At 36.7% G+C, this 26353-nt stretch overlaps 1 protein-coding gene across 11 annotated transcripts in view; it reads right to left on the bottom strand.

Moving 5' to 3' along the window:
* Nucleotides 1-26146, bottom strand: part of NEK1 (NIMA related kinase 1) — a 67255-nt gene extending 41109 nt beyond the window's left edge. For 5 of the 11 annotated variants that reach the window (XM_026699708.2, XM_026699712.2, XM_026699711.2 and 2 more), the window contains exons 1-17: nucleotides 25985-26146; nucleotides 20662-20809; nucleotides 20486-20582; nucleotides 18669-18766; nucleotides 17027-17110; nucleotides 14421-14488; nucleotides 14247-14333; nucleotides 13332-13386; nucleotides 12337-12537; nucleotides 9324-9384; nucleotides 8531-8685; nucleotides 5507-5566; nucleotides 5260-5307; nucleotides 5070-5117; nucleotides 4897-4971; nucleotides 4631-4803; nucleotides 4416-4547 (exon numbers count right to left, since the gene is read on the bottom strand). In XM_026699708.2, the coding sequence (XP_026555493.2) occupies nucleotides 4416-4547; nucleotides 4631-4803; nucleotides 4897-4971; nucleotides 5070-5117; nucleotides 5260-5307; nucleotides 5507-5566; nucleotides 8531-8685; nucleotides 9324-9384; nucleotides 12337-12537; nucleotides 13332-13386; nucleotides 14247-14333; nucleotides 14421-14488; nucleotides 17027-17110; nucleotides 18669-18766; nucleotides 20486-20582; nucleotides 20662-20778 (1559 nt within the window). In that variant the 5' untranslated portion in view covers nucleotides 20779-20809; nucleotides 25985-26146. The remainder of the gene's footprint in view (nucleotides 1-4415; nucleotides 4548-4630; nucleotides 4804-4896; nucleotides 4972-5069; nucleotides 5118-5259; nucleotides 5308-5506; nucleotides 5567-8530; nucleotides 8686-9323; nucleotides 9385-12336; nucleotides 12538-13331; nucleotides 13387-14246; nucleotides 14334-14420; nucleotides 14489-17026; nucleotides 17111-18668; nucleotides 18767-20485; nucleotides 20583-20661; nucleotides 20810-25984) is intronic. The other 6 variants (XM_026699710.2, XM_087936434.1, XM_087936437.1 and 3 more) reach the window with 3 other exon arrangements.
* Nucleotides 26147-26353: the final 207 nt, after the last annotated feature.

Below are 26353 nucleotides of genomic sequence, written 5' to 3'. Positions count from 1 at the left end.
TGGATCTGTTTCCCCCCCCACACACTTTTTTGAAGATGAGAAACATACAGCTCTTTTCTAATCCTCAGGTAACTCCCCGGTGTTCCAGGATTTTTGAAAGATATGGTTCGGAGGTAACAGATTCTTTGCTAGTTCTTCCCTTCAGAACTCTGAGATGTAATCCACCAGGTCTTGGTGATTTATATTCATTAAGCTCAGATAGGTATCTTCTAATCATTTTCTTGCTTATTTTTATTTCTGGTCTGTCTTTTACAGTTATGTTTTTGGTAGGTTGGACTATAGGGGCTGTGCTGGTCCTGCTCTGTGGCTGTGCTGTGCCGGAAGAAGGGGGCCAGTGGCCACACGGGGTCTTACTGGATGGGGCTGCGGAAACCATCACCATGTTTTTCAGTGGTATTGTGGTAGACTGTGCTTTTCCCATGCTACTTGAGTTGTTTTTGTCTTTAGGAAATTTTATTCATGGAATTTTTCTTAGGCTCTGAGTTCATTAAAATAAGTTCTGTTGAAGTTTAAGACATTGGCTGGATTATGTTCTATTGTTTTTTTCTGCATTATATTGAATTTCATTATGACATGGTCACTCTTGCCCAAAGTTCCGGCAACTTTAACTCCCTCTATTGTTTAGTAAGAACTAAGTCGAGTATAGATTTTCCTTTAGTTTCTTCTTTTACCTTTTGGATGAAAAAGTTATCAGCTAGTTTGGTTACGTAACCGTTTGATCTCCCACTTGCTGCAGAGTTTGTCTTCCAGTGGATATCAGGGTAGTTAAAGTCTTCCATTATTACTGTGGTATATTTCCTACATACATTTGTTAACTATTTAGCAAAAAGTTCATCTATTTCTTCTATTTGGTTGGGTGGGCTGTAGTATACACCTATAGCAATGTCATTCTTTTTTAAAATTTTATATTGACCCATATTCTAGGACATTTTCATCCTTGGTTTGTGGATATCTGTAGAGATGTAGTAATCTTTAAATATATTGCAACTCCACATCCTCTTTTGTTAGGTCTATTTCTTTTGAATAGTTTGTATCCTTTCATCAGTACATTCCAGTCTTGAGTTTCAACTCACCATGTTTCAGTAAGGGCAAATATATCATGTTTATCTTCATGTACTAGTACTTCCAATTCACCCTGTTTGTTCCCTAAACTTTTGAGCATTCATGTATAGGCATTTGAATCGTTTATGGGTCTTGGGTATGTTTCTTATATCTCCAACTTTGTACCTGGATTTTCCATCCTTTTCATCTCTCTCTACTTCATGTGTTTTTCTTCTTTTCTTCCTCTTCTTTCTCTTTACATCCTACTTCCTTACATGATTAGTTATTTAGTGGTTTTTGTCTGCAATTAGGTTCTACAGGTCTTAAAGATTTCCCTCTTCTTCAGTTTTAGTTTAAAGCCGATTGGATAATATGAGCCAGTCATTTTTTGAATATATTATTTCTAGTTCTTGTGGAGTTGACCCCATTCCTTGCCAGCAGCTCTTCATGTAGGTAATGCAGACCATGGTTTAGGAAACTGAAGTTTTCTTGATGACACCAGTTTTTAAGCCAGTGGTTCATTTTTTAAATCCTTTGCTCCCTCATTGGATGTTAGCTTTTGAAGTATAGATGAAAACACCACTTGAGCTAATTCTTTAATTTTTTTCTCTGTTTGTAATATCATATTGTTTTTAGATTCATTGTGTCATTGGTCCCCACATGTAGTAGAAGAGAGGGGCCATGGAATTGTTTATTTTAGTAAGGTTCTCATTTACATCTTTGATTTTTATTCCAGGGAAACAATATACCTCCCTAGATTGACTGTCCGGTCTGCAGACTATTGTTTCTGTTCCCCAAATAATTGAATCTCCAATCACCAATCATTGCCTTTTTTTCCTAGGGAAGTCTGGGATACTTTTCTTCCTGTCATAGGAATGCTCAGTTGTGTCTCTGCATATTTTCTTCCAGGGAGAGGCTATGAAAGCAATTGTTCAGTTCCAGAGAGGGTTCACTGGTGTGGGCTAGGGTAGATAGTAGGGGCTTTGCCCAAATTATTTTCAGTCTATCATTGAAACACTTGAAGTATGATTTTACCAATATAAACAGGAGGGGGGGGGGAGAAAAATAAAAAAAAAGCCCAATGTTGTCATGGCCTTCAAAACTAAGAATAATCCAATATATCCTAATATTTTATTTTAAAATGATATTTAAACTACAGGTAGTCTTTGACTTACAATAGTTTGCTTAATGACCATTCAAAGTTACAATGACACTTATGACCATTTTTCATGCTTATGACTGTTGCAGCATTCCCATGGTCATGTGATTTACATTCAGATGCTTGACAACCAACTCACATTTATGACGGTTGCAGTGTCCTAGAGTCATATGATTACCTTTTTCAACCTTCTGACAAGCAAAGTTAATGGGGATACCAGCTTCACTTAGCAGGCGTATTACTGATTTAACTATAGTGATTTGCTTAACAAATGTGGCAAGAAAAGTTGTAAAATGGGGCAAAACTCACACAACAAATTTCTCATTTAGCAACATAAATTTTAGACTCAACTGTGGTTGTAAGTTGAGGACTACCTGTAGTTAAGAAAGTGTTTGATGATACTTAGGTTTTAGTTCCCAGAATGATTTCTAATGCAATATAAAGTAATGCAGGACAATTTAGACTTATCAGATCATTGCATTTTGTACACCCAGAGAACAAGTTAAAAGGTCCCAAATGACCTCTTAGCCAGGCCTACCCAGCCACAAAACCCTTCTCTCTTCCCCACTCTATCTCTCTCTCCCCCTCTCCCCTCCCTCTGTATCTCTCTTCCCCTTTCTGCCTCTCTTCCCCTTTCTGTTATCTGTCTCTCTCCCCCTCTATCTCCCTCCCTCTCCCACTTCTCTTTATATATCTCTCTCTGTATCTCTCTCCCCCCTCTCCCTATCTTTCCCTCTCTCTCCCCTCTCTCGGAAAGCCAAGACTGGGGCAAGCCAGCAAGGTCTCCTTGGGGCTCTTCGCTACACCTTTTATTTTTTCTTTTTGGAAATCCAGGCTGGCTGAGGAATGAGTGCAAGCAGCAGCAGAAGCTTCCCTCCTCCTCCTCCTATGACCGCTTGGCTGGCTGTGGTGGAGTGAGGAGGGTGCACAGGTGCTGGGAGACCCTCCTCAAGCGATAGGCTGAGCTCGTTCAAAGTGCAGCAAAGGTGTGCACGGGGTGGCCGGCCTCTCGTTTGAGGATCTCCTCATGTGTATACATCCTCCCACCCCCACCACAGCCAGCCAGGGGGCGGCAAGGGGGAGGAGGAGGGAAGCTCCACCGTGGCTTGCACTCATTCCTCAGCCAGCCCGGATTTCAAAAAAGAAATAAAACAATAGTGATGACCCCCAAGGAGAGTTTATTGGCTTGGCCCAGCCTTGGCTTTCCGAGAGAAAAAACAGAGAGAGATACAGAAGAGATACAGAGAGAAGGGGAGACTGGCTGATGGGCGAGTGACTTTGGTGATGGTGTTCCGGCTTTCTCTGAGCCTGGGGTGGGCGTGCAAAGTTCAGTGGGGCCAACCCCCATTTCCTGCTGCCCTGAGCTTCTTAAAGCCACGGCTTGACGTTGTGGGCCCGTCCCCTTTTCTGTCGTCCCGTCCTCCAAGATCCCATTCCTGCCACGCAAGCCCTCATATTAGCAAGGCCGGCATTGGTCATGGCCGGGTTGGGCCAGTGTCTCGGGGCGGAGAGCAGGTTGCGTGTTTCTCCAAGCGACTGAGGCACACCCAGCACAAACAAGGGCCAGAAGAAGCTCCAACAAGAGTGAGGCACCGGAGAATCAGCCCTAGCCACTTCTCCATCTTGCTACAACATCCAATGTTGCCATCCAATGTTGGCAATGTTGAGCAGCACTCAAAATTCATCACATAATCACCAGTCTTATAAGCTATGTTTAATGAACATCTTTACCATATTAGAGAAATTGGTAATTTGATATAGCCTTCCACATACTAACCTTTCGTGTTCCTCTACACCTATCAAATGCACCTATCAATTCTTTTATATTGTTTTTCGATATACTTTGTTTTTAATTCATGTATCTTTTATATCTTCTAGCTTTTTATATTTGATCTATCCTCCGTGCTTTTTCAATGACTGTAGTCCACCTGTTTATGCTGTTTTATGATCACGATACAGATTTGATAGGAGGCTGCCCAGCTGAACATAATTCTGTGTGGCTTCACAAAATTAACAGAATAATAACGTTGAAATGTAATGTTAAAAAATGTAGTTTAATGGGTGAAATAGAGCACCATGTCTTTAGAAGCAATGTATGAAGCATGAATAATTAATCTACTTCTTTCAGGTATCCCTTTGAGCACCCATGTCTGTGATTCTCAGTACATTAAGTGTTTCTTCATTTACACACACAGGATATGTATCATTACTCAACCTGTTTGCATTGGCTTGTCTAGAGACCTCCTCCAATCTTTTCATTCCTTTCTTAATAGCATCTGCATCAGATGAATGATGGTAAGCTGCAGGCCCTTTATGAATTCCTGCATGAATTCCACGCGGAGGTCCTCTGTAGATAAATATACACAGTAATTTTCAATATCGTAGGCCAGAATTACATATTATGATTTTTTTTAATGAAGGTAGACCTACCTTTGAATAGGCTCTACACAAAACCTTTCATTCAACTTTACATCTTTTCCTTCTATTTTAAGATTTTCTTTTTGTTGCTGTATCTGATCAAAAATAGCATGGTAGTGTTCATATGGCCCTCGATCAGGAACAGGTAAAGGCATAATAGCTCCTCCCCCACCAAAATACTGAGCCTATGAAGGTAAAAAGTAGCTCTCGTTTGTTCCTCTTAACATTTGTAATAACTAGAAAAAGTAATTTCATATAGAAAGGTAGGAGATCCCAACCTTGATTTCACTACTTCCACTTATGCTGAGAACATTTCTCCATCCTTGCTCTCTGGCTCTGTTTATTCTTTCCATCTGGAGAAGAGAAGGAAAAATTAAAACTAGACTTTGGAATCCAATGGAAGTTCTGAAAACTGAACTTCCTGATTAATGTTTAAAGTCCAACATTTTACCCTTTCTTTTTCAAGTCTTCTCATTTGCTCAACCTTCATATAACTGATCTAAAATTAAGGATGAAAATGTTTTTAATTAGTGGCAATTTAACTTATTTAATATCCACAATTAATTATAAGAACGTTGCTGATTCCTACAATCTGTCAACAACCAAAAAGAAAAACAGAAATAGCAAAGCCTTCAATTTACCTGCTCACGCTGTTGTTTTTCTTCTAGTCTTTTCTTTTTAACTGCTTCCTGAAAAATGGAAACTGATTTAAAGTATGAATTATCATATTCTGATTAGGATAGTAATGACTCAATGGCACAAAGGTGTATTCTCATTTATTAATTAGAAATATTCTATTGTAAGGAAATGAGGAGGAAAGATTTCAAGATTTTTATTTATTGCTTTTAAAAGCTTCTAGCCTAATTTCTTATTTCCTTGTCTATATACCTCAAACATTTTCCTCCTTTGGTCTAGTACTTTCCCTTTCTTCAGTGGAGGTGGAAGGCCCTAAATAAAAAGTGAAACTGCAAATTAGCAAGAACTTACATATTGCATATTGAGAATGTGAAATAAATAATTTAAAATTAAACTTTACAATTATTGTTGTGGGCCCGGTGCATATTTATGAATAAATAGACTTTTCACAGATAAATTAGTACAGCCTTATATTTTTATGTTTAGGGTTGTGGTTACTAATAATAATGCTTTATTATTTTAAAGTTACTTTAAATAGTGACTTATTTTTTTTCTCAATTATCTGTTAAATGTAACCAAAAAAGATGGAGAAGAGTAATTTCCAATTAAATATTAGCAATTACTCTCTCAGATGATATGTAGGAACACAGGTGGTCTTTGACCTACAACCATTTGCTTAGAAACCACTCAAATTTATGACAGACCTCTGCAGAGCAACTTACAACCTGGACCTGAAGTTTCAATAGCTGGTCTCCCCGCCAGTGGCATGCCACATTTTGGGACTTGGTAACCAGACTGTATTTATGGCCAGTTGCAACATCCTGCAGTCACACAATTTGTTTTCTCTGTAGAAAACTTTTCTACAGAAAAATACCCATTGTGGAAATGGATTTTCTTAATAACCATAACAACCTGCACATGGTTAAACTGGGCATGGTAATGTGGTGACACCCCCTCCCCAACAACCGGCATGATTTATCACTGAAATTCTGGGCTTAATTTTAGTCATGTTAACGACTACCCATTCTTGCATTTTTAATACTAGCCAATAAATCTTATGAAATTAGTAGCTTGCTTTTCTAAGCAATATTTGTTTAAGACCATATTTTACAGTCTACAGAGGTTTTTTTTAAAAAAATGAATGGTTCTATCTTGTCTTTTTAAAAAAATGGTTATAAGAGCCATGACATTTTTCTAAAAATCACTGTTAAATAAAGGAGATTACCAAAGGATTGCAAAAATCAGCACTGAAACTATGCTACAAGTTAACACAAAAGAAAATACAGTATGTCTGAATATATAGAAAGTATTATTAATATCATATTCTATTTCCATATGAATGGAAACAGAATAGTAAAAATCCTACTGATACATAGAAAATGCAAGCTCTCATTTCAGAATAATCATGGTATATATTCACTATTGAAAGCCTCAGGCACAAATCTTTTCTAAAATCATTTATACCACATAACAGCCAAACATGTAAAAACAATTCTCAAAGACCGGGGCTCAACACAATTCTACAACCTAAAACACCCAATCAAAAGTAACAGCTGATCTGTTCAAAAGCTGGGGGATTAAAACATATATATGAGATTAGACAAAAAATGTAACTTTGATGATATCTAAGGGCCTTAAAAAAGATGCCAACCCAGACAGGTCCAGAGTTAACTCATTTGCATTTTGCATATAGACCAAATCTAACATAGAAATTTAAACATAGTAATGTGTAATACAATGACTTTATTTCAAATGTTGCCTCTTCTCCAAGGAGATTCATCAACCTGCACATTCTTTTATCCACACATTTTCAACCTTTTATCAATCAGATGAGTATACTACTCTAAAAATAAATGACATATCCAAGCTTATAACTAAGTGGCAACTGAATTTTATCCTTCTCAACCTTAATTTGATACAGTTAACTGTTAGTCAATTAAGCGTCAATGTTCTACTTTGAATACAGAGGTATGAGATCCAGCAGTGAACATGTAACATAATGTTGCACATATTGCCATAATTATGTATTTATTTATTTATTGAATTTATATTGCTGCATATTTGCTCATGGCAACTCAAGGTGGCTTACAGAATATAAAACCAAATTTAAAACAATAAAAACTAACCAAAAAATCAAATAAATTAATATAGTACAATATAATAAAATCACTCCTCCAGTGACAGATCACACAAGCCATTTAATGGGCTCCATCCCGCTTTGGGTTCCCCAGGCCTGCTTGCAAAACCAGGTCTTCAGCGCCTTCAGGAAGAGCATTAGAGTGGGAGCCATTCTAATCTCTGGGGGAATGATCTTCCAGAGAGAGGGAGCCACAATGATGGAGAAGGCCCTTCTTTTGGTCCCCACCAGGGGTATCTCCCTTGGGGATGGGAACTGCAATATTCCCTGCCTCCCTGCTCTGATGGGTTGGGTAGATGTGACCGGCAAAAGATGGTCTCTCAGATAACCTGGTCCCAAGCCATGAAGGTCTTTAAAGGTGACAACCAGCACATGTAATATATAATGTCACAATATATTCAGGAAGACCCACTAAACTGCATTATTTTGCACTTTTAGAAGTTAATCACTTGGTTCCAATTAATCAGAACCTATTGCTTTCAGATATTATATATTTTAGATTTTTCAGGAATATTTACTGGCAGGATTCTGAATTACTGCTATTTTAAATAAGACAACTTATATGAAAAAGACACTAATTTAAACTTCAGCACTGCTCTACTTCACAGCTGTTTTAACCATTAATCTACATATACTGTGCTTCCCTGAAAATAACACCGAATCAGAAAATAAGCCCTAGCATTATTCTGAATGCTCACAATATAAGCCCTACCCCAAAAATTAAGCCCCAGTTAAGATAGTCAGCCAGACAGATGCATTTTAGTATCATATTTCCTCCCCCAATAAGACCTAACCAGAAAATAAGCCCCAACGCATCTGTTGGATCAAAAATTAATAAGACTCCCATCTTATTTTCAGGGAAACACGGTATCTGCATGTATTCATATACATTTAGTCAAATATTTCATCTACAATAGAAGACAAATAAGTCAGTGGAAATATATGTTACATATTTTGAATCAGCATTCATATCAAACTATGTACAAAAACTAGTTATATACTATGTTTCAATTCCTGTTAGGGAATTTGCAGGTGAAATTGACTCTGAAAAGTGCAATATAAAACACTTACAGTAATAAATGTATCCTTTTCCTATCCCCAAAGACTGAAAATACTTTTATTATTAAATAGGCTCTCACCTGTTTACATTTAGCTATAGGCTTCTCACATAACTTCTTAGCTGAATCCCCAGATTTCTTAAGAATTAAAGGCACTCCATATTTAGCAGCAGGTTTGGTAATTTTGTGAGCAGGTGCAGCAGAAGCTAAGTTTTGTCCTTGGGCTGGTCTCTTTGCTATGCAAGACAAAATAACAATGCCAACTCTTTGCACAAAACTGGATGAATAAAATATTGCTCATAGTAAAACAATATTGAGAGGAATATTCAGAAAATATTCTTTAGCCTAAACTTATACAATAAATCCCACTGATTTTCATACGCTTCAGAGGTATGCACAAAACTGAAATGTTTAAATGCATGCTGGAATCAGGGACAAACTACACAATTTCTTACTTTGACAAATAATGGGAAATTATTTATAATTTGAAACTCAATAATGTACAAAAAGCAAAGATTAATATATGCCTTACAAAAAGAATCACTGAACAAATCTAGCATGAAATGTTGAATTGCAATTATTTTAATAACATACTATAATAACATACAATTAACCAATAAAAGCAAGTTTTATTTTAAGGTCATAAAATGGCTTGATAATGAAAGTTACTAAATCATCTCAAGAACAAAAGTGTGGCCAATAATAGTTTCTCTTATACAGAGATTATCCAGAAACATTCTTAACCATGTAAGATAAATAAAATATTTCATGTACACAAAGCCATTGTTATGGTAATCGCTCAAAGATCAACCATACAAAGATTTATTTATTGGTTGGTTATATATTTAGCTAGAATTACTAGTTTATATATTACCTGGCCCAGCATGAGGTCCAAACTTCTGAAGCATTTTATGGCTGAATTCCTCTGCAATAAGCTAAAAGAACATGATTTTGAATAAAATATATGCAGTTAAAGTTAATTACAAAAATAAAACATTTTATACTTGCATTCATGATAGAAATTTTTTGAAGATAAATTGTTAAGAATACTAATATTAATAAGCATTTATAACCTAGTATCACATTTTGACAGCCGCCATCATTTAATTGTATAATTGGGAAGATTCAGATTCAGGTCTACCTTCAGCCTACATAAACACTGAGTAATTTTGGATAGTCACTAACTCCCAACTCAGTCTACCTCTTAAACTTGTGTCTGTGAAGAAAAATGAGCTGAATGAAATGTTATTCTATGCCACCCTATATTTTTGACAAAATATAAACTTAATATATGAATTATAAAGCTTTAAACCATGAAAGAGCCCACAATCTGATTCAAAGATGACTATTTCTATAAAATCCGGAATATTTGGGCAGTAATTCTATACATGCAAACTTGCCATACTGATATTTAATAAGAACTCCATTTGTATTTTGAAGATATTGAGTTTTGAACTGGACTTAAAATATTTGCAAATTTGTCACATCAGCTGTAACTCTCAGGATGCCACTAGTTTAATAGTAATTCAGCATATTCTGCCGTTAGTTAGTATTATTAAACTAAGTTCAGTTTTTCGTGATTGTATGGCTAATATTTTGCCAGCTTGATTTCTAATGGTCATAGTCCTCTGAGGAAATTCTAATAATCTTAAATCCCATTTATTTATTATATTAAATTTCTTTCCCTTTTTCTACTTTCGTCCACTTGCCAGGCATAGGTTTTTCTAATCCCAAACCTGCTGATCTCATATGCCCAAAATATACAAGCTTCTGCTTGCTGATCATCAACAGTTTTTATTTAGTCCAAGACTAGCTGATTCTTCTTCAAGTCCACAGTTCTCTCAATATGCCCTTTTCTCACTCCTTCTCAAGATCTTGTTTTCTTAGTTGTACATCATCTACTTCTTGTGCTATATCCATCATTGGATGTTGGCAATCATGTTGGCGATCCTATTTTTATCAACAGCTGCATTAAAAAGTGCTGCTGAGTTCTGTCTAAATCAGTCCCTTAGATTTTGAAGCTATGATGTTCTTCTTCTCATTTGCTTTCAGTCTTTCTCTAGAGCAGGGGTCACCAACCTTTTGGACCACAGGGACCACCAAACTCATAATTTTAAATCCCGTGGACCACTAACATGAATTTTGACTGACAGTGGCTTGCTGACATTTTCCCAGGGTCTCTGCAGAAAGCAGCAGAGATCCTGGGAAAACCCCCCAAAAAGTCTGCAGGAAAATTCCCAACCCCATTTTCCTACCGGTCGATCATTCTTTATTTGGGATCGCAGGATACTATCTCCAGCTCTGTTCTCAGGGGGAGAGAGGGAGAGAGAGAGAGACCTTTGGCTTCATGCAAGGAAAGCAGCAGAAGCAGCAGAAGTCTTTCTCTCCCACAAAATCTGCCGGAAACGAGTCTTTGCCAGTGCAGCCTCCTGAAGCAGGATGCCTTGCAGGGTCCCAAAGACTCGTTTCTGGCAGAGTTTGGGGGAGAGAAAGAAAGGCTTTTGCTGCTTTCCTTGCGTGCAGCCAGAAACATAAGAAAGAAGAAGAAAGAAGCAGCCCAGTGGCCAGGCCAGGCGTAAGTTCCGCCCTTCCGCCCTTTCCCCCCTCCCCTCACTATCTTGTGTTGTTCGCAATGCAAGTGACGCAAGCCTTGTATTCCCACAGGCCATGTGGGCGGTGCAGCCTTGTGTTCCCGCGCAGCCTGGATTACTTACTTTGGAGGGGACATTTCTCTGTGGGCCACCAAAATTTTCTCACAGACCACCAGTGGTCCCTGACCCACTGGTTGGCAACCACTGCCCTTAGAGGATTAAATGAAACATGCCATATTTTTCTGGGTGTTGCATCATATGTCCGAAATATTCTAACTTTCATTTGTAATGGTTTTGATGATTTCCCTTGCCTTTCCCAAGTGGCTTATCGCCTCCTCATTTCTGATTTTGTCAACCCAACTTATACATATAACAGCAGTCTATAAATCCACATTTCAAATGCTTCTAGTCTCTTCAAGTGGCTTTCTGTCAGAAACCAACTCTCTCCGTAGAGGATAGAAAAGATGTAACATCTGACAAGCCTGATTTTCAACCTTAGGCTTATGTCATAATTGCAGAAACCTTTTTCATTTTGAAGAATGTTGTTCAAGCTTTCTCTATCTTTATCTTTATTCCAGTGGTCATGTCCTAGCTTTCATGTATATTAGAACCGAGGTACATGATTAATGTCATTAAAATACTCTTATCTATCATCCTGTCTTCAAGTTGTCATTCCTTTCCCATCTAGAATTACTCTTCTATCTTTCCATCATCTTTCTTGGTTCTCTTCTATTTTTCCATTTATCTTTACTGTTTCTTTAGCCAATAAACAAACCTACCCGTTACCTTCACTTCTTCACCTTTAACTGAGGAGGCCAATTAGGCTGTGTCTAGACCAGGCCTAAAATTTGATTTCCCTGTTCCTAGTCCTCTATCTTAATCATTAAACCAAACTGGGTTTCATAAGAATCTTACAAAGTTTTCATGCAGTTTTCCATTTGCTACAAACTTTCCTTGCAACTTTTTTCCATTTGTTCTATTTATTGACATTATTGGTTGACATATCTTTCTTTGCCCTTTCTTCCTTGATAATAGAATTCTCTATTTAGTCTATGTCCATTTGCCTGAGGCTTCAACATCTTCATTTTCCCCCCTAGCTATTGTAAATTGAAGCTTTTCCTCTTGGTCAGGGGGGAAAATTGCCTCTGTTTTCACAATATCTTTAAACATTTTATGAAATAGAAGAATAATTGACATAATCACTGATAAAGAAATTTTTAATGATTCTTGGAAGCAAAAAAAACCTAAACTGGACTTTTGAACTCACTGCCAAGATCTAAAGGTTCAAATACATACCTCTGGTGTAAGAAATTTCTCAATGCGTTTAACTATAAACATTTTCTCCAATATGGAGTTAACAGATGGTCGATCTCTTGGATTTCTTTTAAATAACTGTGAAATTAGACTCCGGAGTTCATGGGAATAACGTGTAGAAACAGGAGGAAATGATCCAGAGATTATTTTGAGAACTAAATTTTTCATATTACCAGCTTCAAACTAGAGAGAAAAGTAGAATTTATTGGATAATAGCAATGCTGTTAAGTATACTTAGTGATATCCTTAGAGTACTTTAAAATATTTTTCAAGATATTAACATTTTTCATTCTCTAGGAAACTTTCACAGATTGTTTTTCAATATTTGCAAATTATGTATATAAACTGGAAATTTTTACAAGAACTAAAAACAACTGATCATTTTGTTCTGTAATTTTCATTGAATTCTGTAATTTTTCACAGATATGGAGTTGATTTACCTTTCATAGTGATTAAGAAATATAAAGAATGCACTTTGCAACATAAATAAACAGGCTCCCTGCAATTATTTCAAGGTTATATTTATACAAAGAATTGGCACACTAAAACTAGGATTTAGGAACTTGGCATATTAATGTTAATTTATGCTGAAAAGTTGATGAATAAAGAATGAATAACTATAAATGGATAACTTAAATCTTAACATTACTAGCTATAATCTCACATTTTGTGACCTTTTCTTTGTAGCATCTAAATATGGGATCTGAACCCTCAAAATAGTACAAGCTGTGTTTGGACATTCAAGTGATCCAACATATGTATAAAGTACAATAGCTTTTTATGCAAGAATGTAAGATTATAAAAACGTATTATTTATATTGTTAAAGAAAAATAGCATTTGTCATGACAACTGAGAACATAGATAAAATAACTAAGGCAATTATTTATGTCTTCTCCAACACCAATTATCAAAAATATCATCAGGAAGGGATACAAATGGTCAGAAGAGTGATTAAGAATATTAAACTTTAACTTACTGCATGTTTCAATGTACACATTTCATAAAGAACACACCCAAGGGCCCACATGTCACTAAGAAACAAAGACAAATAGTACATTTACAATGGCAGCTAAAACTTCAATTTTGTCTTTGGTCCCTTCCATAAAAAAGGAATATATTATACTTGTCAGTTATAGGAATATTATTTGATTGTTGTATGAGTTTGAGAACATGGAAAAATGCCACAGTTGAATTATATTCTGTTTTGGTTCACTTAGGTAAACAGGACGAAATTATTAGATTCCTTATACTATATTAAGACAGAACATGGATTTATCAGTGAATCCAACCTGTGGTGTGTAAACCATGCTTATGACATAGCATTTTATGTTATCCAAGCCACTGTGACTTACTGACTGATTTTCAAAGGCTAAATAAAGAAATTGTGGCTCACTGTATAGTGGATTCAGATTGCAATCTAAGTATTATTTGCCTGCTTACTGCTTCTGTTCCACTTGCTCCTAGGCCATTTATTCCAGCCTCTAGAAAGAAATAAAATTCTATAATATATTACTGAAACAGCAGCAATCCCTACTAGTGCCATAGTAAACTACTACAGAATGAGATGGCTACTTATGAAGACATATTTTGATTGACAAATATATATAATGGTATTTTAAAATGTTTACTATATACTTGGGTTTTCTAACTAATTGTAGAACATATACTGCTTTATAGAGTCAGAACTACATATTACAGCTTTTTAGTAGTCAAAAATTACATTTTTATTCCTTTATCTAAAAACTATTATATTAAGACTAAATAAAAGCACACTAATTTCTCTACAAAACTAAAATAGAGCAAAGTTTAGTGAGAACAAGCAATGAAAAAAGTGATAGCACAATAAAAGGTCATGGTATCTATCTTACAATGGAAAGTAGTTAAATGCTACCTTTTATTATTGTAAGGTTTATTCTCACAGATTTCTGGTGACAAGTAATATGGTGTTCCTATACAAGTTCGAGCAAGTTCCACTGTACTAAAATAAAAAATAAAATGGTATTAGTCAAATAACCACATTAATAATATTATTAGAAATGAGGCAATGGGGATTGTTTAACATTACCTATTCAGAACTCTAGCTATTCCAAAATCTCCCAACTGTATTGTTCCATCTTTGGTTAAAAATATATTCTGAAATAGAAGAAGAAAAAACATATTCTTTTAAAAAATATGAACAATAATTTGATTATAATTATAGTTAGAAATTACTCTTGGCTGAATGTGCATTATATTATTCAGAGATAACATACAGTTTATAATGTTTAGTTTTGGTTTGTATTCTGTTAATCCAATCACTGTGGTTTAAAGAGCCATTGTTTATAATATATGTTGTAGAAAACAAAGCAATTTTGCTGTATTCAAACAGGGCTACATAATGTGAAGTGCAAATCCAAAAATTCAGTCCCAAACTTCTGCAAGTGAAGCATGCTTGCATTTTTCCTATGCTATTTTCCAACCTTTTATTTTGAAGCAAATTAATGCACAAAATCAAGTAATCTTTCTTTAGAAACTTATCTCATCTTATGACTTAAAATGCATGTCAGCCACTAAGTAGAAAAAAATGTTTGATTAAACTGCAAGTCATCAAACTGCTTAACTATGATCATGTAACAGTTAATATACAAATAGCATATTTAAAAAAAAAAAGTTGTAGTCCTTCTGAGAGATACAGTTAGATTTATATAGTGCTTCACAGTGCTTTACAGCTCTCTCTAAGCGGTTTAGAGTCAACATATTGCCCCAACAATCTGGGACCTCATTTTACCAATCCTGGAAGGATGGAAGGCTGAGTTAACCTTGATCCTGTGAAGAAATCTAAGACAAGATGAAATAAATACTAAATGTTTTAAATTATAAAATTATTAAATTCACGATAGAACTAGGCTGCAATCCACCATGTCCAGCTGCGTGACATTGGACCAGTCATTTCTCTCAGCCCAATTCACCTCACAAATAGAAGGAGAAAGGCGGAGTTATTTGTAAAAATAATAACGGTGGGAGATGGGATATAAATAAATAATAACACAGTTGCAACAAGACACCCCAACTGTCTCTGCATAGACCTTCATGCATAGCTGCTTTACTAACAGTGGAATTATGTGCACGTACACAAACAGGAACAGATTTGAAGCCAACTGATAAGCTCTGCAAAGGATCCGTTTTAACCAATTGTTTTATTTATGTTAAAATATTTAGAAAAGCTCCTCTTTTGAATACTTAGGACAACCATAGTTTGTATACTGTTAACCTAACTAAACATCAGCTACATCATTTAATGCTCATTTAACTTTCATTTAGAGGACAACTTGTTCTTGAGAAGATATTCTAGCCTAGAATTTTGGTTTCATATTAAGAGCTAAAATTAGCTTAAGGCTCCTGCACTTCTGTTAATGGAAGAGGACGAAACTAAAAACTCGCTTAAAACCTCCAGTTAGTTTGTAATCTTATTTAAATAAATTTGCAAATAGGCATAACAGGAAACAATAATTTATTTAAAATCTAGAACTTTAAAATCCCATAGCTACACATATGAAAAAAGTGGGAAGAAACAATGTTAGAATAATTTTAAATACACTGGAGTACTATGAAGTACACAGTGAAAAACAATTAACATTAAATTTTTGGGATGCCCAGAAAGTGTGATAATGTAAATTGGCAATTTATGTTGCAACAATTAAAATGTATGAACATTGGCAAAAAATTTATAAATATGATAAGGGCAATTTACACACACCAGAGAACTAAAGTGATGATGAATAGAGATGTGCCAGAATATTTTTGTATAAAAAAAAGGTACGAGACAAGGGTGTCCATTATCCCCATTATTATTCATATTAACACTAGTAGTTTTAACCAGAAATATTAGACAAGACCCAGAAATAAAAGGAATGGTTATGCATAGTAGCAAAAGATGATTAAATAACATAGAGATCTAAAATCAGAAATATTTTTGTTGGATATAATGATGGAGGGTTATGATAAAGGGACTATATATTTAGTTTTGCATGTATTGACTGCAGCAAATATTGTATTTGCATAATATTGGAAAAATGAGAACACTCTGTTAGATGAGGATGTAATTCAGAAAATATTAAGACTGTGCAGAGATGGATAGATTGACATTAAAAATAAAGGACAAAGAAGACACAGAATATTACCTAACATGGAATCGATTTTATGAGAGATTAGAGATAAGAGGTAAAAATTAGATGAAAATTTTTGTTATGTATGAATCAAATATAAAGATGGTTTGTAATTATAAATATTCCAATATAATCAACAGAATTATAAATAAGCTAATACAAAGAGAAATTTAGTTAAAACTATTTTAATATTATTATTAGTGTTATGTGTTAATATTTCTGTTTGTTCTTTCTTTGCTTTTCTGTAAATGATATTACCTGACATACACTGTATTCAAAATGTTTATGAATATATATATATATATACACACACACACAAAGAAGTGGAAAGAAAAACTATGAGTTTGATATTTAGTACAGCTCATTTCTGAAATACTATATTTCAACAGCATAACTATTGCTTTGAACAAGCCAGCTCTTCAGTTTGACAAATTGTTCAGATTTGATTTATTTCATCAATATTTGTGAGCATAAGGTTTCAGCATACCTATTAAAATTCCACCAAAAATGGTTATATCTAACTTACCTGTGATTTTATATCTCGATGCAGAATTTTTCTATCATGTACATGCTTCAGTGCTAAACATATTTGTACAAACCAATCCATGATCTATAGTTACAAAGAAATTACTTTTTGTTAGAAAATTATATTTTAGCATGAGAGTAAAGTAAATATTAATCTCAGGGAGATGCTTATTCCCAATGACGACTTACTCTCAAAATTACTTTAATTTTTTTACAAAAAGAAAAAAATTCAAAGGTGGTATATTGCAAAATACTACATAAGGGAGGAATGGGAACCTTTTCATAAACCTCTCAAGACTTATCATTTCAAAATGCTGCCAGTGCTCATAACATAATAAGTCCTTCCCTCTAAGAGTAAGAATAAGGAAAAGTAAAGGAGAATGAAATTCCCATAAATGGGAATGTCAGCTTCATTGGCTCCTTTTCTTTCCTCTTGAAACAGTCAGAACTACTTTGAGAATTACTCATAAGTACCATTTATTCAGAACTATTATAAGTTTAGATGTTTGTTCAACAAGTGATTGTTAAATATGGCCTACTTGTATTCAAATTTACCAAGACTGAAAGAATCAATTTGAATATCAGCAACTCATCCTACTGATGTCTTACTCAGTGGTTAAAGATGCTGAGCTTGTCAGCTGGAGAGCTGACAGCTTGGGTTGGAGCCCCAAGCTCTGTGCAATAAGGTGAGCTCCCGTTACTTGCTCCAGCTCTTGCCCATGAAGCAGTTCGAAAGCATGCAAATGCAAGTAGATTAATAGATACCACTTCAGTGGGAAGTAATAGCATCCTGTGCACCTTTATGTGTACTTTGGCATATAGCCATGCTGGCCACATGGAAAATGTTTTTGGACAACGCTCTTTCCTTCAGTCAAGAAATGGAGAGGAGCACTGTGCCTTAGCCTTGGACACAAAAGGGAAACTTTATAACCATTCTATTGTTCTTTCTAGATAGCGTTTGTTTATGCTTTCTTTCCTATGTTGTGACTTTTCATACTTGTCCATTTTTTAATGAAGTCATTAAAAATATGGTCAGTGACAATAATAAAGATTAAGTATCTTTTCAACCTTATTTTGCATATTCATGAATCAATGTCTTCTCTTTTCTAAGCAAGCAAAGCCGTTTATATTTAACACAAATTTTTCTAGATTTGTCAAAGCCGCCTAGAAGCTAGCTTGCGTCTTTGAAGGAATGTGCAGTTTTTCAGCTTTTGACAAGGAAATGGTAACCTATTCAAGCAAACATAGCCAGATCTAACAATCTTAGACAAATATAATCCACTCTCCACCTTTCCTTTTCTTGGAAAGATGTTGGAGACAGGAGTCAGAATTTAATTCCAGAGGATTCTGGAGGAAGATTATTTGTACCTTTTCCAGTCAGGTTTCAGGCCAGGGTTCAAGAAATGGCATTAATTACGCTTGTTGATGACCTATGGTGAAGGGGGATAGGAAGGGTGTGACCATTCTCGTACTCCTCAATCACTCACCAGCTTTTGACACAATTGACCTTAATATCCTTTTCGACCAGCTTTCAGGACTGGGAGTAAGAGGCACCATTTTATGTGTTTGTCTTATTTCTCTGTAGCTGGTTTTAATCAGTATTGGCAGCCAGGGAAAAATTACACGGAGGGTCCTTCTATTACCTGGTCTTCTGAAAAAAAGACTCCTTTTTGTGCATTGATTTTTTTAAATAGATCTCCTCCTTCACAATAATCCATTACTATATAAAGGCAGCCAGTTTCTGTAACAAAGAAAAAAGTTGGCGTTTATTTATATTATATGCCGGTGGTGGCTAACCTTTTCGGCAGTGAGTGCTGAAACGGGAGCACACACCAGAAACCAGAAGAACAGCTCCCTGACGTGCATGCGGGAGCACCAGAAACCGGAACCTTAGATTCCCGACACGCATGCCACCTGGTCTTCTGGTTTCTAATGCACATGAGCCTGTGAAGACCAGTGGCTGGCACGCGTGCATGTGTGAAGACCAGCTAGTCGGCAAGCGCATACCCTGTATTGTGTTGGGGGGGTACACAAAGGGAAGCTCAACCAATCTTATTGTACACATGTTCTACTCTGACAATAAACGTTTGAAATTCTAATTCCTTTCTGCCACCATGGGAACACTTTTTGCCCAGAAGACCTAACAGAGACTGGGTGCCTCATCTGTGTGCAAATGGGGCCTTTGGAAATGGAGGGGTTCCTTGCCTTTTGAAGCACCCCATAGATGCCTATGAGGCCTTTGAAAATGGAGCAAATCCCTCCATTTTGAAATGCTCCACAGGCACCCATGAAGCAGTGGTGGGATTCAAATAATTTAACAACCAGTTCTCTGCCCTAATGACCGGGTGGGTGGGTGGGCGTGGCCAACTTGATTGGTCTCACCCTTAGGAAATTTTTTCATAGTTCAACTCACAATAAAATAGCACCGTTCCAATATATATAGAATAGAATAAAAGAATAGAATAGAATAAAATAACAGAGTTGGAAAGGACCTTGGAGGTCTTCTAATCCAACCCCCTGCTTAGGCAGGAGACCCTACACCATTTCAGACAAATGGTTGTCCAATCTCTTCTTAAAAACCTCCCATTTTGGCTTCCAGAGGCCTCTGTGAGTCCCGTTTTTTCCCCTTCCTGCTGAAAACAGGACGCACAGAGACCAGGGAGGGCAAAAATGGGACATGCGGAGGCAAAAATCTATTCTTTTTCTTGTTTTCCTCCTCTAAATCTAGGTGCATCTTATGGTCTGGTGTGTCTTACAGTCTGAAAAATACGGTAATACTTTTTATAATGAAAATGTTTGTAATCATATCCTTCTTCCTAAAGGAAAGAGGTTAATCCCATCCCTAGATGGGTGATTGATGGATTTCCTTGCCCTAATCCTGTCAGTTTCTGTTGTTCAAGGTATGTGTCAGCTGTACTCCAGCTGCAACTGTTAAGTGGTTCTTGACTGTCTGTCTGGAGCTATTAACTGAAAGGAGAGAGAAGGGAAAAAAAACTCTTGGGCTATATTTTCAACTGGTTCTCCGAACTGCATAAGCAATTAACTAACAGTTTGGGCGAACTGGTAAGAACTGGCTGAATCCCACCACTGCTATGAGGCCTTTGAAAATGAAGGGCCGAATGGGAAGGGGAAGCAGTTGTGGAGAGCAGGGAAATAGGGTGAATGTTGCAGACCTACACTTGTTTGTAAGGGCAAACAACTGTTGTGATGTTGTAATTTTTGGACTTGCTTATAAACACTAGGGGCTTTATCTCATGTTTATAAACACTAGGGGAGGCACTCATAACCCGGGGCTTAGCTTATTCCTCGTCAGCAGACATGGAATTGCAACAAAGAAATCCAGCTAGGAAACCTGAGTAGTAAAAATACTATTTAAGCAAATTCTGACAATTTAATATCTTTAATCAAGTTCGTGTTTTAAGACTTCTGTGCCTGAAGTATCAGTTTATCATTAAGTTACCTTCAAATGATTCTCTGTACAAAACAATATTCGGATGTTTCATATTTGCCAAAACAGCAACTTCTCTTCTTGATTCTTCTCTTTCTTTATTTGACATCTTAAAAAAAGAAGCACTACTTATTAAAATTTATTTGTAAATAGAATAATAAAAAGGAAACATAATTTGAGCAACATACCTTGGATATGTTAATTTCCTTAATGACATACTGTTTGCCATTTTCCTTTGCTTTAACCAGAATTGCTTTTCCAAAAGATCCTTCACCAATTTTTTGCACCTTAATATATTTGTCCATACTAGCTTTTTAAGGCATCCTTATTCATAAGCTATGAAGAAAATCAGTTTATTATTTTAGCATTTGTTAGATCAACATTACATTCTAAACTGGGCTCTGAATCACTCAGTTTAATACTATCAAGATTTAAATATACTATAGCCAAAAGCTTTTTTGTTTGTTTGTTTCAGTTAAGTTATACTTAGTTTGTGTTTATTTGTTTGCTTTGCTTTATAGTTGTTTTTCAAAGAATGGGAAACATAGGAATAGTTGGCTTATTAATAATTTACAAAATATACAAACATTACTAACAATTCTGGGTTAGTTACACATTTCCAGGCAGCAGATTGGAAAGCGCCTTTGTCTTTGGCATCAGAAATCAAGTTGATTTATTTGCAACAGCCCAGTCATAAAGCTGATCTCCATTTTCATCAGAAGAGCAATAGTTCCTATTTACATGATGGCTGTTAAAATCACCTGCATAAATCGCAAAGTGAGGTTTGATGTCCAAAACATGCTGTGGCCAGGATATCTGAGGTGGCTTGTAAATGTTGACAATTGTGAGATCACCTAATTTTGAAACAACTTCATGTTGTTTGTGGAGGTTGACAGTAGAAAAGCATTCTCTATATTCCTTCAGGCATACTTAGCTATGCCATAATTGTGTGGTATTTGGCCACCACAGTTAAGAACACAGCTATGTATGTAGCTTTTCAGGTTCATCCACCCTGAATTTCTAATACATTCAGGGTTAGATAATTGGCTCGGCAAATTAATACTTGACAAGTAATTGGCTCGGCAAATTCTTTTCAAACATACTTTCTAGTGGACACATCCGACCAGAATTCCAAAAAGCCAAAAATATCGCTTCTGAAACCTGGCAAACCACAAGACAGAGTAAAAAGCTACTGCCCCATTGCCCTTCTGAGTTCTTGTTACAAATTTCTGGAGAAACTTATCATTGGACCCATAACAGATACATTTCTGTCTGTGGAACAAGCTGGATTTCGTCATAATCGCAGTTGTGTTGACCAGGTACTGAGCCTAACAGGACATCTCATGGCTGGTTTCCAGTAAGGCTTAAAAACCACAGCTGTATTCATCAACCTTACTGCGGCATACAATACCGTGTGGAAGAAAGGTCTGCTTTACAAACTGAGTCACATCATCCCTGTAAAATCTTCTGTTATCTAATAAACAACATGCTCAGCGATAGATCCTTTCTTATATCATTATGGGGGACAGCGTTAGCAAATCAAATCAAATCAAATCAATTTATTGTCAATGCACAACATGTGCACAATGAAATTCAATGAGCCTTCCTTGGTGCAGCCCCCCCCCCAACATAAAATATATATCTCAATAACTCAATAAATGAAAGAAATAGAATCCCTAAACCCAAATAAATAACTAATACACATTCCCATATGTATGTAACATTATATTACACCAGTATGAACATGTTGTATGTTGTGCTGGCCCTGCAAGTCTGTCATATTAAACTCAGTTGTGGTGTTATGTTGCATTCAGAAGTCTGACAGCCCACAGATAAAAGCTATTTTTCAGCCTATTGGTTTGGCTGGCTCTGCTTCTATATCTCCTGCCCGAAGGTAGGAGAGTGAAGAAGTGCTGACCAGGGTATGAATCATCCCTGAGGATTTTCCTCACTCTCTCTGCTAAGGCAGTGGGTCCTGGCGATTCCATTTAGTGGTGCCAGGGGACAGTCCATAATTTTACAGCAAGTTAAGAAAACTCAACAACGGCCTTCCACAAGATTCTGTACTGGCACCCACACTGTTCAATCTTTATATCTCAGATATCCCAGCTACAAGGGGACGTAAGTTTGGGTATGCAAGTGACCTGGCCGTAGCAGTGCAAGATAAAAACTTGGAAATATTGGACTGCCTCCTCTCTGAGGACCTGAAGTCCCTGGGAAAATTCTTTGCTGACTGGAGACTCATACCCAGTGTCAGCAAAACAGTGACTATCTGTTTCCATCTCAACAACAAACTTGCCAATGTCACCCCAAAGGCCTACCTGAATAACAACCTTCTCCCTTATGATCCTCATGCCATTTACCTCAGGGTAACCTTGGATCGGACTCTCTCCTATAAGAAACACCTAGAGAATGTGTCCGCTAAAATCAATACCAGGAACAACTTATTCTAGAAACTAAGAGGATCTAGATGGGGAGCTTCAGCCTCTACTCTCAGAATATCAGCACTAGGGTTGGTCTATTCCATAGCTGAATATTGCGCCCCCATCTGGCTTAATAGCTGCCACACTAGCAAGATCGATCCTAGACTAAAGGATACAATGAGGATCAAAAGCAGCTGCATAAAATCTACTCCTACTTGCAGGCTTCCCATCTTGAGCCACATAGCACCACCAGCCCTACGAAGGCAGGAAGCCTTAGTGAAGAAGCACAACAAAATTATGAGAACCCACTTTTTCCTGTGCACGCTGATCTTCCTCATCTATCGATTGGCAGGCTTAAATCCAGGAAGCCCTCTCTGACACTCGCTCAACAGCTGTCTAACAACTTTGACATCAACTCACAGTGTAAAGCCAAATGGACTGCTGAATGCCCAGATACAGGCAGTTACGTAGATGACCCTACACCAGTGATGGCTAACCTTTTTGCGTCGTGTGCCAAAAGTGCACGCGTGCACACATGCACATGTGTACTTGCACCCATAATGCAATGCACATGCAACCACCCCCACCCCCCTGCGCATACATGCGAAATTTTAGAGCAGTGCAAAGCATTTAAATGCAGCTTCACAGACTATATTAGTATAAACAAAGGTCCTCCTCAAATTAAAGTTTCTATGTCTTCAGGAATCAGAACCAGTTTGGTGTAGTGCAACACCAAACATTCAGGCACCAGGCTAGAAAATGGAAGCCAATTGGGGGATCTTGGTCCAGTCAATCTCTCTAAACCAGGGGTGTCAAATTCGTGGTGTCACATTGCCAACACATGATGTTTTGTGATGTTTTTCCCTTTGCGGAGCTGGGATGGGCGTGGCCTGTACATGAAGCATCTGGCCAAGGGCCACCAGTTTGACATTCCTGCAGTCTAAACCTTAGAAAGTAGGCAGAGAAAAACTATTTCTGAAAAACTTTGCCAAGAACACTGCAGGAACTTTTCTAGGCAATTACTAAGGTCAATGTAGCTATTTGCAGGTTTCCCAGACAGTTTGCATATCTGTATATACATGTATTTTTGCTTCACTGCAATGGCATTTTCTGTACATGCATAAACAGAGAGAGCATATAACCATATTAACCCTTGCAAAAGACACACTGGCATAATGCTTCAAAGAGGATGCTTCCCTTGCACTAATACACTTTACGAAGTATCCTGATAGTTTTCACAATTTTGAGTTAACAAAAAAAACCTCGGAAGTTCAGCGTAACCATTTTGCTTTTAAATTAAAGTAAGGTTACTTTTTGTTGCCACAAGCCGTCTAAAACAGAGAATTTAGAAATTGATTATGTATCAACATTTTTCTTTTGTGTTATCAATTAAATTTTAGATATGTGAATTGGGGGTAACCAGGATAGAAAAATTACCTAGTTTGTCCTGAGCCAATATAACTTATACAGTATATAAACTTTTTAGATGACATTGCATGTCATTTCTAAGGATAAGGCACATCACCAAAGCAATAACTTTTTAATTTTCTGCACTAGTATAGCTTGAATTAACCAAAGATAGTTTAGATTCTTTGAACAGTTTCATTAAATCTGAATCTCAGTCTCAGTTATGTAAATTAGTCTTATGTATGTTTACCTAAATTAGGTTTATGCTAAATTAGTTATTTCCAACATTCAAGGTTTTTTTGGAAATAGCTCCCAAGTAAAATTTTGGGTTGTTAATGAACACATTTATAATTAGTAGACTTAAATATTACTTTATATAAACTACAGGTAAAATAAGATGCTTAACTGCCTTAAACTATTAGGGATTAATCATATTTAGAGAATGAAAATGCCTTGATATACTAGAATATTACTTATTGGTTTTTCTGGATCTGGAATTCTCGGTTCTATCAGCTTATCCTCTTCGAACGTCTAACTATAGTAAAAGGTGGAACTTTTGCAGAAACTCAATTTTACTACCTGATGAGTGGCAGAATGTATTAGTAGCCGTTTTATTCTGCCTCAAAGAAATTAGTTTGTAGGGAACCAAAATTTTACTCCAACTACCAAAAAGCATTTATCGTCTATCTAAAACTAATAATTAAGGTCATTGGGTAGAAAATTAGGATTTGGTAAATCTAAATTCCAGCAGCACTTGCTAAGGTGGGAACTAACAGCATTCAAACTAGGGGGGGAAATGCTTATTTAAACATAGGACACTAGTCTCCAATTCTCAAGGCTGGGAAAAAGGACAAACGTCTGTTGACTTGAAAAAAAATGAGAGGACAAGGCCCAGAATCCAAATATGCTGAGTATTGAAGCAGAGGGAGGCAAATGGCTTGATTTTCTCTGTTCTGCTGATTTTCTGCACATCTCACTTGCGTGGAATAAGGAAACATTTAGCTGTGTCATGTCTATGAAACTGCTGGCATAAATAAGATCCTGAATATAGGGTTGAGTGTCTTGTGTAGTCACACACCTGGTAACTAGTAGCTAAAAGGTAGCAAACAGAAGTCCCGATAAGAGAAACAGCCTTATCCAATCTGTTATACAGCTATTCCTGTTCAAAACAAGCTATATATTACTGTTTTAAGATAAAGGTTTGATACTTGGATGCTTCTAGGTAGATCATCTTCCCCAGCCCATCATAGAAGACTGAAGGAGAAATCCCTCACGAGTTTATAACATGCAAGTCGTTTCTCTTTGACTTCAAAGGAAAAAAAACACCATTGCATTATATTAAACTGCAGTAACGACATTTTCAAGAATGTAAGGAGTTTTAAAACATTCATCCTTACAGCAATTGATAGCACAAAGCGAGATTTTAACTTTTTCAGCAGACTTTCACGTTATGGTAGTTTCTGAATGCTAATGACCGTTTAATAAGCTGTAGATGAGAATTCTCTAAATCATCATTTATATTACAGTATCTTCCGAAACTGCGTTTCCTGGCTCCCAACATCGCTTGCCCGGCTCTGATTGGTAACGAGAGGCCTTCTCGCTTCAGAATGATCACTGCAGTTCTGCTTTTGACACACCCATTCCAGAGAAAGAACTAAAGCATAAAATTGAGGTAACTTACAAGGCAACAGCGGTCCGTCCACAACGGAACAAATATCAAACCTGTGGTAATATGAGAAAAGCCATCCGAGCCCCGCTACAAGAAACTTCCCACCTCTCTGCACTTCATTAGAGAGCCCATCTCGTTCTTCAACTACTTCAGTCGGAGCCTCAACCTTCGGTCCCACCCCTTTCGGTTTGCTATAGGAAGGCAGCCTAAAACTTTGTCTCTCATTGGACGAAACGGGACCTATGAGTTTGGATGTACCAGACAGGGAGCGCCACATTAATTGCTTACAGCTTCATCCTAGCAACGGCGAGGGAAAGGCCACGTGACGACGTGGAAGCCTTAGGAAGGAGGGGGAGCCCAGCGCAGGCTGGCTGAACGTAA

Source organism: Pseudonaja textilis, chromosome 6, assembly GCF_049901715.1.
Source record: "Pseudonaja textilis isolate UNSWEBS1 chromosome 6, rPseTex1.2, whole genome shotgun sequence".
Classification (NCBI taxonomy): domain Eukaryota; kingdom Metazoa; phylum Chordata; class Lepidosauria; order Squamata; family Elapidae; genus Pseudonaja; species Pseudonaja textilis.
Note: the sequence above shows the minus strand (reverse complement) of the source record. Positions and strands in the feature narration are given on the sequence as shown.